General features: G+C 39.6%; 2 protein-coding genes across 5 annotated transcripts in view; one reads left to right on the top strand and one right to left on the bottom strand.

The window, feature by feature from the left end:
• Positions 1–10,744, top strand: part of LOC100750202 (tubulin glycylase 3A-like) — a 33,564-nt gene extending 22,820 nt beyond the window's left edge. Inside the window, exons 2-11 of one of the 4 annotated variants that reach the window (XM_024369008.2) lie at positions 4,898–4,960; positions 5,122–5,554; positions 5,758–5,869; positions 6,091–6,302; positions 6,435–6,842; positions 7,043–7,250; positions 7,321–7,411; positions 7,735–7,932; positions 8,323–8,582; positions 9,511–10,744. In XM_024369008.2, coding sequence (XP_024224776.1) covers positions 4,938–4,960; positions 5,122–5,554; positions 5,758–5,869; positions 6,091–6,302; positions 6,435–6,842; positions 7,043–7,250; positions 7,321–7,411; positions 7,735–7,932; positions 8,323–8,582; positions 9,511–9,827 — 2,262 coding nt within the window. In that variant the 5' untranslated portion in view covers positions 4,898–4,937 and the 3' untranslated portion in view covers positions 9,828–10,744. The remainder of the gene's footprint in view (positions 1–4,897; positions 4,961–5,121; positions 5,555–5,757; positions 5,870–6,090; positions 6,303–6,434; positions 6,843–7,042; positions 7,251–7,320; positions 7,412–7,734; positions 7,933–8,322; positions 8,583–9,510) is intronic. The other 3 variants (XM_012387998.3, XM_033321820.1, XM_033321821.1) reach the window with 3 other exon arrangements.
• Positions 10,745–10,853: 109 nt separating this feature from the next.
• Positions 10,854–12,041, bottom strand: part of LOC100749600 (zwei Ig domain protein zig-8) — a 24,996-nt gene continuing 23,808 nt past the window's right edge. Inside the window, exon 7 of the mRNA XM_012387999.3 lies at positions 10,854–11,287. Within this exon, the coding sequence (XP_012243422.1) occupies positions 11,181–11,287 (107 nt within the window). The 3' untranslated portion in view covers positions 10,854–11,180. The remainder of the gene's footprint in view (positions 11,288–12,041) is intronic.

The raw sequence follows: 12,041 nt of genomic DNA on the forward strand, positions 1-12,041 counted from the left end.
AGATCTACAGACATCAGAATACAAATACGAAAGTACTGCAGCGTTTTGAAACAAGATTGAATCTTGTAATAAGATTTACGTAACTGTTTAGCGAGTCTATTTTCGTGCTCTGCAATGTGCTATAGAAAATTCTTATTTTGCAAGTTGCGTCGCATCGCGAGAATCCGCCGGCAAACAAGCGATTTTCCCAGGCACGGTATGCCGCGTTGCTTTTTCTCGTAAATGTTGATTGCATCGACTTGACGAATTCTTGTGGTTCGCGCGAGTCGCTCCATGAGCCGCTGTTTACCGCTTACACGCTATACCATACGATAAGTAGTTAGACCGCTTTAAGTTCCAACCATGGAAAACCAAAACTAGTTTATAAAGTAAACTTTTAAGTAAACTTTGTGACTCGTTTCTTCCTCGGGAGTGCATGATTGCGAAGAAACTTTATAACAGATGAAATAAATATATACAATGCGAAATTATACGTGTAACTTGACTCGAAGATAGAATATATACGTACAGGGTTTTCATTTATACGAAATTATTCGTAGATCGCTCTACTTCGGAAAATAGCTCGTCGATCGGGGACGCGTTATCTTTTCAAAATCATAGATGTTATTTCGAATAGAATTCTATTCGTTCTTTCGTTCGAAAACCATTGGTCATGCAAAATAACTTCATCGGATCGGAAAGCTGGTTGTACTTCTCGTATATTGTTGCGTATTATGTCAAAAGGATTTTTCATGTACGTGGTTTGACGTTTGTGAAGTTTTGTGGTATCTATATCGCTTAACAGCGTTGCTATTATATCGCGGAAACGACCGCAAGCTTCTAGATTATTTCGAAAAATTTCCATCCTTCCAGCGTGATAACTCTGAACTTTTCGTAATAACAGGCTAAGAAAAGGGTGAAACGAGAACGAATAATCGGAATAATTCAATTGACGACGTAAGAGATAGAAAATAGCAAAACGATACGTGTCACTTACAACGGTAGTAAACGCGATGCTTTCGATAAACATCGAAATAACAAGAGGAAGTAGCGGGAGGAGCGAACAAGAAATAGTCGGTCCAATTCTTGATCCTGACCACTTAACCTTCTTAACTTTAATCAATATATTTCAGACGGGTCTTCCATAATTAGAATAATGGAAGGTCTAATAGAGGTTTCTATGCGAATAAGGACGTAATTGTGGATGGAAAGTTTAAAAGCATTCCTGGTGCCTTTGGTGATTAGAGAGTGCAGTGGGCGCGGTTACTTAGCTAGTTAACTCGTTCGCTCGTGCAGCAAGTCGAATCGAAAGCACGTTTCGCTGGCACGATTTCCACCCTCTTGGCTACCAGACAGTCATTTATAGTCAAACGTAACGGATTTCCAAATATTATTGTCGGATGTCTATACCCCATTATATGCATGTTCATGTATATGTATATCATGGCAACATGTATTTCGAACAAACAAAATTTCATTTTTTATCATAGATATGTACATATACAGGGTGGTTGGTAACTGGTGGTACAGGCGGAAAGGGGGTGGTTCTACGCGAAAAAAGAAGTCGAAGATATAGAATAAAAATTTTTCGTTCGAGGCTTTGTTTTCGAGAAAATCGACTTTGAATTTTCGCTCGGTACGCTATTTCGTGCGGTACGTTATAACGGATCTTACTGTAGATCGTTGTCCCGATGGAAAAATAAAAAAAAATTTTTATTCTATATTTTTGACTTCTTTTTTCGCGTAGAATCACCCCCTTTCCGCTTGTACCACCAGTTACCAATCACCCTGTATACTCGCGAATCGGTTACTTACGTGTTTCGAACAAGCGCGCTTTCGTCTAGACGCATTTGCATATTATACGAATTAATGCTAAAACAATGTAAAAAGATGCTAATTATACTGAAAACTATCTATTTCTAAAATTGAAAATTATAGATTAATTCGAAATAATGATTTTATTTATCGAGAGATGGAGAAAAGTGAAAAGATAACGTAAAACTGTAGATTTTATGGTAACGAAGAAAGTTCTGTCCTTTTTCGGAGTGTGAAACGTATAATAAAGTAATTTTATTCGTTAAAAAAATATTCACCTTTAGATCGAGTTACTCTCTCACAACGGGAAGGGCAATGGGAAGGTAATTAAGAAATATCGCCTTTCTAAAATTCAGAATTTTTATCTTCGAAAAATTGACACACCTTCTTATTTATAGTCGTATCGTTTATAAATTGTTTTCCCAGCATATAATTATCCAAAGATCGAAAGAGGCGATAGAAGTTCCCATCTCAGTATCTTGCAAAAATAAAATTTGTCGACGATTCGCTATAAATGACTGTTTTTTTTTTTCTTTTCTTAAGTTTGTCATATAGTGTTCCTAGTTGCTCACTGTACAAGTTCGCTGTGAGAGTTTGATCAGAATTCAGATATTTGTGGCGAACAATGTCTCGCGTAGTCCACCAGATGCGCGTGAGTATCAGAACTTTTTGGTTAATATATTATGATCTGAATTAATAATATTAAAATCGGTCGTTGCGTCAGAATTTTGCAAATAATTGTATCATAATTCTATAATTTTCTATAATATTTATATGTGTGTGTGTGTGTGTGTGTGTGTGTGGATAATATTTTTAATACTAGTGGCAAATACGAGCTCAAAGGTGGAAGTATTTTAACGTTTTAAATTGCCCATGACAGGAATGTTCAGCCGTATGATACGATATATTGCGGATGAAATTGTTCGGTAGTGTGAATTCAACTGAATTTTAATAGGACCACAGTGAAATGTTAGATATAATAGATGTGTGGAATTTACGAGCACTTACCAATCGAATGTACCGATACTCGATCAAGACAAATACATAGCATGTAAAAAGACTTTTCATGTTCCAAATTCGGAAATATCTTTAATAATCTTTCATAGAATAATAGTAATTTAGACACGCGCGAACGCGACCAACTATATGTATTATTTTTTTCGAATACTTTAACGTATCGCGTGTGAAGTAAAATATTCGAACGGCATGAAATTACGTTGAAAAATGAATCATTTTAATCGTTACCGCTGTAAAAAGATACGTTGTTTTAAAATAATCGTCGATACACCGATACGATATGAAAGAGTACATGTGAGTTTCGCTAAACACATGGAACGTAGCGTTGACAGTACTAATACACTGAATTTCGTTGCAGTTATGAACGATGTCGATATAGAAAATATTTCAGTGTATCGAGAAAATTGGTATTCACAGATATTGTTTTTTTCTACATATCTGTTTTACGCTCCTAGAAATAAACATACATACGTATTTACACAAGAGCATATTTTGCGTTTAATGCAAATTTTGTGCCTGCTATGCATCGTACGATTTTCTGCCTTTTTTTCACATTTTTGTCTTTATACCGCGATTCATAGAGTTACTGGTTAAAAAATTGCAAACAAACGATATAACGACTGTTAACTAGCAATTAACATTGTGTACATAGTCGTTGGGAAAATGGAGAAAAAGTAGAAGATCGGATAAATGCAACATGTCTGACATTTGACACATCAACAGAAATCCATAGATAGCAGAAACCAAACCGTTCGGAATAGGAGAACCGTGAAATAAATTTTTGAGTTTAACTTTACGTTTCGATCTATCGCAAAAATTTCTCCAGTTCGAAGTCAAGATACATAACGATACATAAAACATCAATGAGGAAACGTTCAATGAAATATCGCGGATCCATAAAACTTTGTCAAAACGTTCACTACACGAACTCACGCAGTGTACGAGCAGAAAATTTCTACCAAGTATCGCAAAGTATTTTTACTATAGAAAGAACATAGATGTCAGTTTTTAAACGATGAAATGAAGTTTATAATTTCGAAATTTTTCGTCACAATTACGGCAAACGAGAATAAATATGGCAAGTATAGCGCGTGTACATCGTACATGTGACATGGTAAAAGTTACGGAAAAAAAATCGACATGTTTCATATACTCGCAACGTTTACACAAGAACGAAAGAAAATGTTCGTTTTCTATAAGTAGACGAAGTATATTAATCGCATAGTATGCAAACGCAAGATTGCGTTATATTTCATTTACTTTCCCTTTGCAGTGTAAACAAGCCTCGACTATCAAATACCTTTATATCGGATATACTTGTATCAGCCTCGTACACGATACGTGATGTATGATGTACGTTAATTTAAAATTATAGTCGATATCGATAATTTATCGATAATACGCGACAAAGGCAGGGAAACAGAGTGTGATATAACATAAAATACTAAACAGTATTATGTATTATTAAATCCATAAATCTATAAATTTACCTTTGTGCCGTAAATTACATCGTTATTTTCATAACAGTTGTTACACGTATGAAAATTATAACGACATTTGTGTAGTATGCGAAGAATATATTTCGGTGACCGAGTGTTATTAAATATCGATTGGTTTCGTTATTTATTATCTTCAAATTCGATTGAAACGAGCATTGTAACATAAATTGGCACGAAATTCTGCAAAGATAACGACGCAACTTCTTCGTAATAATTTAGTCATGAATTTACTTCACCGGTCGAAAGAAGGATACATAATGTTAGTGTTAAATTAATATGGGCCTTTAATAAGGGCAAAAACCAGTTTCTCCAAAGTTCGTTGCATGAGAGGTTAATTACTTAGGCGATTAAGCTTGCCAGACAATAAGGCGGCCGGGTTAAACAAGCAGATTGATCGATTTAGCCTTTCTCGTTTCATTCGCTTTAGCGTTCAAAGCGTACGCCCATCGACGAATATTTGCATTGTTCCTAAACGTTCCTCTCGAGTCGATTTTTCTTTCTGTACACGCCGAATATTTCTAGCGTTCGCTTCAACTAGATAATTTATTTAGTATCCGTGATTAACGCCACTTTTGCCATTTATCTAGGAATTGACCTAAAATAGCTGTCTCGATTCGCGACGAAACTATGGATTTACCGCCTGATTTAAGGTACGTATCTCGTTTCGAAAAGCGCAAAAGTTTTCGATGTCTCTATGTTTAACGAGCGACCAAGTTGGGTGATCCGGTTGATCAAAGTCGAACGCGATGATTAAATCGATCACTGGATAGAAGAAGGTATAAAATTCAGTAGATATGGTGTAATAAATTAGAACGTTTCACCGGTCAAGGGACATTAGGACCGCGAAAGATTTAGCGACTACGGATTCCACGAACGAGGATAAAGCGAGCCACTCCTACTGCAAATTGACTTCTTTGATCTGTCTGGAAAAGAAGGAAAGTCCAGTGAATCCGTACAATCGGGTGGACTGGACGAAAATGAACTCAAAATGGCCACTTCCGGACACAGACGACAATGAGATCAATGCTGTTAACAGCCTGCCACAACTCGACTGCGGTGCGTTCCCGAAATCCTACATGGACACGTGTTCTTGTTGCCCACGGGGGATCTTTGACAAGCACGATACCGACACCATCAACAACTACAGGAGTATCGTGCTCAAGGACGACGATTGCTGCAAGACCCACTGGACGAGGAAAGAGCGTTATCAGAAAATTAAAGCGAAAGTCGACAGAGCTGTTAAGGTAGACATCAGATCCCTTTACGTGGAAAATGTTCCAAAATTTTGAAATTCCGATCGGATGTTACGTTCAAACGTTCATAAACGAACATATACGTGTTCGTTATAACTATTCGATAGATTATCCAGATCCGAATAGTTTTACACAGAAATTCGCGTAATACAGTAGCTTTAGGATACTTTGAAGCACGTGCTACCGTGTTTCAGAGGCACAAAATATTTCTGATACGCGGTGAGTTACCGAAATTGAAAGAAGCTCTGGAGAAAAGGGGTTGGGTGCAAAAATACGAAGCTACGAAAACAAGAGCCGTACCTTATGGTTAGTTTTCTTGCCTTTCCTAATCAAATCCTTTTCTTTACGTTCTACTTCCTTTAATTAAAAATCGACCGCGTAAACTCTGACAAAGTGTCTATTGTTATATAAGCAGCTATCGTCTTTCCGATCCGAGTAATATCGTCAAAATTGAACTAGCCGCAAGCTTTTTACTAAAAACTAAACGAACTTTCATTTTCGTCTGAAATCCCTTCTTCGACTTTTAGGTAGCGTAGCCAGCTTAGAAGCAAGATCGTTGGGCGATTTGACCCAATCGGACGGTACCTTAAACGAGAAGGCGGTAATTTTCGCTTTATTACGTCACAAATCGCCAGACTTTATATGGGACTGTCGGAACGACTTTGTCGATTGGCATCGTGGCTTGAGTAACAATATCATTCTCAACAGATATCAAAAACCCTTCGTCTACACTTCAAAGGTTAACATCGATAATTAGATACGCGAGAATCTTCGATACATCGTACAAGATGTGAAATATATTGTTTAAGCTCGATCGAACTTTAGTTCGCTGGGAACTCGACGAAATATTGACGATCACGAAATAATGTAGCTAGGAATGGCTCGTTTGTTGGAGGAAGCTCACTGGCTGTACGAGAAGGACGTGTCGTCGGTATTATTCCCTCGAAGTTACAACCTGAGCAGAGAGCCGAAAGCCTTTCTCGATGATTTTCGTTTGACCGCCGCCGCTGGTCTGTTGAAATGGTTCGTCGGAAGAATGCACGATGGCCAGGGTTTCTCGGAGTCGGGACATCGGCCGATTCTAATGAGTCGACTGGAGTTTGCCATAAAACGCTGCGAGGAATTTATCGCCCGTGAAATCCACCAAAACATAGACAAAGACTTTGTGACCGAGTTTTCCGAAGAGGAATGGAATTCCTTTTTGGACGATTATACCGCAGCCGTGCACGAGGGAGCTGGAATCGAGACCACCTCGGAAAAAAGTCGAGATCAGCTACAAGTACGATACTCGTGTACTTTCTTTTCTTTTCTTTTCTTTTCTTTTTTTTTCTTTGCTGTCGCTTGCGTAGTACCATCTTAAAGAATAGACGATCCGTTTCCAAGCGATTTCTCGCGTTTAAATTAAAAACGCTGGTAATCTCGATTCGACGCGACAAATTTTGGATCTCGCTACCCTGAATTTTCCATTACATCGTTTAGAAATATCTAGAGGCGACGAATCCGATACTGGCAAGATTGAAAGAGATAGATCCGCAATACGAATTAAACGGAATGAGAAATATATGGATATTAAAACCGAGCGAACTTTGTTGCGGTACGGGAATCAGCATATCTCACAGTTTAAAGGATATATTTCGAAAGATAAAAAGCAGACCAAAGGATTACTTCATTGTTCAGAAGTACATTGGTACGTAAAACGTTTAATCGTTTAAATTTTATACCTTTTCGCGATCTCATCTCTTTCCTCTTAATTTCAGAACGTCCGTTGTTGATTCACGATACGAAATTCGACATAAGGCAGTGGTATTTGGTTACAAATACATTTCCCATGACAATATGGGTGTTCAAGTAACTAAATTTCCGACTTTACAGTTCCGCTGTATTTCGAACGTCTAAACGATATTTGTAGCGAAGTTTGTATTACATTTTTTAATCGAACCATCGGAAAATAATTTTCTATCTCGTGAAACGTATGCTCGCACACCTATCGGCGAATCTCGTGTGCGCAAATAAAAGGACACGCAATACGTTATACGTACGTTACAGGTCTACGGAGAAATCTCGGAAAAGGATTTTGTTAGAGAAAAGAGCCTTGAAAATTATTCCGAAAGAATCTTCTCGATGGAGATTCCATCAAAGAATTTTCTCGATCCTTTTCTATCCTTTTGCAGGGAAGGACTCTTACGATTCAGCTCGAAACCCTACACTTTCTCAACTTATCACGAAGCGATTCATATCTGCAATACCGCCATTCAGGAGAAATACGACGAGGAGAGGAGGAGACGGAGAAAACGTGGAAATTCGGAGGAAGTCGTAAAATCGATTCGCGATCAAGGATGGGACTGCGAGAAGCTGAACGAATATTTAAAGTAATCTCTCGACCGGTCTATTCGTTGCGAGTAGCAGTTTCGGTTATCCGTTCGTTACGGTCGATAGCGTTTGATGACTGCGAGATCGATAGGTTTGATCAAACGTCGTCCAAATATGCTTAGAATCTGTGTATTTTCTTCTCGGGTAATCGTCTCTGCCCGTCTGTCCTTCCTTTTGCCATTATTTCCACGGGCATAATACTTTGCTTACTTGTATTATTTTCTGCTTTCTCGCTATCGCTGTTCGAAGGATATTCGAATTTGCAACGATCTAGCGTAGAACATAATCGATAAGTTTGACGTTAGCCGTATCTTTTGGAAAAGATATCCGTTAATTTTCATCGATAGAGATATCTATTCAGTGGCTAACGCAAAGGTCATAATTGTCAGGCAAACGGGGCTCGACGGCGAACCGTATTACGACAAGATCTATACGAAAATGTCGGAAGCCATAGTTCTGACGATGCTGGCCTCCCAGGAGCACATGGACAGACGACGGTGTAGTTTCGAGCTATACGGGGCCGATTTCGTCGTGATGGAGGACCTTTCGGTTTGGTTGATCGAGATCAACACGAATCCCCGGATGCATCCTCCCAGCTCGAGAATTACCAAACGCCTCTATTCCAATGTTCTCGAAAGCTTGGTGAAAGGTTAGCAAACTACGATCTATAGGGTAACGTAGAGAGAAGCAAGTTGTCACAAACCGAGACTGCGGGTGAAAGTTTCCGAGGATAGTGGCCGGGACAAGTCAACGAGACGGTATACGTATTCTGATTTCCTCGCGAATGCACGAACGAGCTTTTCAAATCGTTTAGTATCGACTACACTGTGTTCAAGTTTCCAGATTTCGATTATACAACTCTGCTTGTCGGGTCTACGGGTCGAGAGTACAACCCCCCCTACTGTTTCTAATTCTTTGCGCACGATTGAAAATATCTTTTTGCCAAAATACAGGCTCAATCGTAGTCGCATCTGTCGGAAAAAAATCAGCGGTTTTTGTCTTTTATCGTAGGTAAATGCCCAAAGAAAGAATTAACGGCATTCTCTGGGTACTTTCGGGTATCGGATTTCTTTCTATCGTCCGTTACTTTTATTTCCGTTCGAACCGAGTCCGCGTTATACGTATTTGCGATTGTTCGTAATCCGATAAAACTTCTTTTTTACCGGTACGAGAAATATTAGTTTTCGTTGGATCTTGTGTCGAGGCGCGCGCGCACCTAACTGTGATACATTTGTCAAAAATGAAAGAAAATTGCTCGAAACGCGCAAATCTGTTTAGGTAGGTTAATTTAATACTCGTGCAGCTGGTGCAGCTTCTACGTGCTTTCGAACGCGCTGAATTTCGTTCGTACAAATTCATTTAAAACAAACAAATAGATGCGCTTAGGTACCGAGCTGTACTGCAGCAACGTGATATCCGATCTAAATATACGATAGTCGATTCGAAAGGACTATTCGAACGGGAGAGAGAGAGAGAGAGAGAGAGAAAAGGTAACGGGAGGTGTGGAATAAAATAAGGGAACGCGAAGATATGAAATAAACGGAGTAAATCTGTTGTTCATTTTCAACTTGTTTCAGTGGTAATGGATGTACCGGTGAATCCGGCAGCGGACACGGGTGGTTTCAGTCTGGTATACAAGCAAAATATACCCGACTTCCGACCTTATCTCGGTCCTTGCCTGTTCGTGTTTGGCAAGTCGATAACGTTGCAAGAACATCCGCGGAAACGAGAGAAGAGAAAGAAAGGAGGAACCGGTTGGGTGAAACAGCAGCATCAGCAGCAACAACAACCCCGTGCGTGGACCGCCCCACCGATGATTCCACGATTGAGGGAGCCGAAAATAGTCGACTTTATCGACTACTTGAACACCGCCCGCTGTACAGCCGCCAACTGATATTCCGCCGTTAAGTAGCTATCGCGACATTAGGCCGGTCGATATTCGATTGATCGTTGCGCGATATTTAATAAATCAAAATGTAGGGGGCAAAGCGTATCTTCTAGTTAAAACTCGTAAACGCCAGGTACACGCGAAGAATCGCGGGAAAATCGTTAAAGTTGCGACGACTCGGTTTTTTCACAGAGAGCCGAACATCGAAACAATTTTGGTAGATGCGATGGAGATCGCGACCAGTTGAAAAAAACAACAAAAAGGTCTACTCTCTTTTTGCAGGAAGTTCCTCGTCACGAACGTTGCGTCATATTCATATAGCTTGGCGATTTCGTCACGCTGGTGGTGGCGTATGGATGAAAATTCTGTTACACGTTTTGTCGCAACCTAGGATATTCGGGCTGACTACGATTTTACGATTCTTCCTTGTTTACCCGGTTTGCTCGAGACCGCGTGCACGCGCAGCTTTCCAAGAAAAGTCAGCTGCACCCAACTGTAATTAACGTACACAAGATAAAAGAAATAATCGACTATGCCATTAACGAATCGTCGTTTCTTACGTCGCTTCCTGTAAGAAATACCGATCCATCGTAGTCGCTCGAGCTAAACAGACGAATCCACTTTCCTCGTCAAACTCTTTCATCGCTACTCGCGGTATAGACGAATGAAACGATTCCTCGGGTTTCGTTCGATTTGCGCGACCAAATGCACGATCCGTACCAATTATACGTTTCGGCGAGAATCTAACCTGTCGCTTTTGTAACGCCATGCAACGAAACCAATGCCCGGATTGTTTTTCAGATATAACAAGGTAGCAATAACGGTTAAGTAACAAGTTCAAACCTTTGAACCGCCACACGGAAACTCCGTTGTACGATTCAATCACATTTTTCATTGAAATAAACTAGCAAAGCGGATTACAATCTGTGCTTTTACTTGTTGATTTGGGTATACGGCGAACGAAGGAAAAAGAATATACCGTTCCTCTTGCCACGTTTCGACAGATTCCGGTCTAGAGAGAAAGTCAGTAGATAAAGACGATCGTTTTATTGATATGTACATACAATGAATTTATTTACAAATAATACAATAAATTTTGACGTCGTAAGTTATTCGTTCTTGATGATATATCTTAACAAAATACTACGTTTTTACCGATTATTGTGCCGTGCTGATATTCGAAAACTCTTTGGTCACGGAAATTTAATGAAAATGTAGGTAATATTCGATTTTACCCTGCGCAAATATTCACCCAAAGAACGTTACCGATCATAGGCAATGCGATTTGCAAGTGAAAACGCGCTGTATCATCGTGTTTCGTATTTCTTCTCCCTTTCGACGATTATCCTTTCTTTCCTCTTATACAAATATTACGTTAGCTACTATTAAAATTATAAAACACATTGGCCGTGTCCCGGTGTACGACGAACTTCCATCACCGTGATGCATCGCAGCCGGTCGTTCTTCTGTAACAAAAATTTTACTCGAATCGTATGAAATTCTTTCGGTTTCGAACTAGATAACGTGCTTATCCAATCGACCATTGTTTTGTCTTGTCCTTTCCTCTCGTTTAAAATTTATCGATCGTGTTTCGTTCGACCGTCAGAAGAGCGTCTCGCTACCGTCGCGATAATAGCACAAACGCAACGAACGATTCGAACAATCGAGAGAAAGAACGCAAACAGACGTTTGCGAGCGGATCAGTCGGAACGATGACGGTGATAAATCACCGTCGTGCACGACGTGTCGCATCGATCTGCATTCGCGTCAGGTAAGGCTATGCAGGCCATTGTGCCAAGCAATTAACGCTTGAAGTTGATAAATAACATACCGGAAACTTGGCTTAACTTATTTCGAATTATCGTTAAATCCACGCGTCCGCTTTCATCCTATCATAAGGCTCACCCTAATAATTTACCGAAGTGTAAACGAAGCAGTTACGTGTATTTATCGGAGCAAATTAGTCCCTCGAATCTACTTTCCATCCAGACTATTTGAAATTTCATATGTATTTCTCGTCCAAAACCGTATCGCTCTGACTCGATGTCTTGGTACTATTAGTATCGGCGTGGATATTGGCACCGGTACTAGTCTTAGTCTTAGCTTAGTATCGGTATTGTATAGTACACGCTTTGCTTAGCAACGCGACTTCATTCCCTTGCTGTTAAAGTAATAAACCGTGTCAACTTTGCGACTCGAATTCACTCGATGCATCGCGAC

This window comes from Bombus impatiens, unplaced genomic scaffold (genome assembly GCF_000188095.3).
Source record: "Bombus impatiens unplaced genomic scaffold, BIMP_2.2 scf_0504, whole genome shotgun sequence".
NCBI lineage: Eukaryota > Metazoa > Arthropoda > Insecta > Hymenoptera > Apidae > Bombus > Bombus impatiens.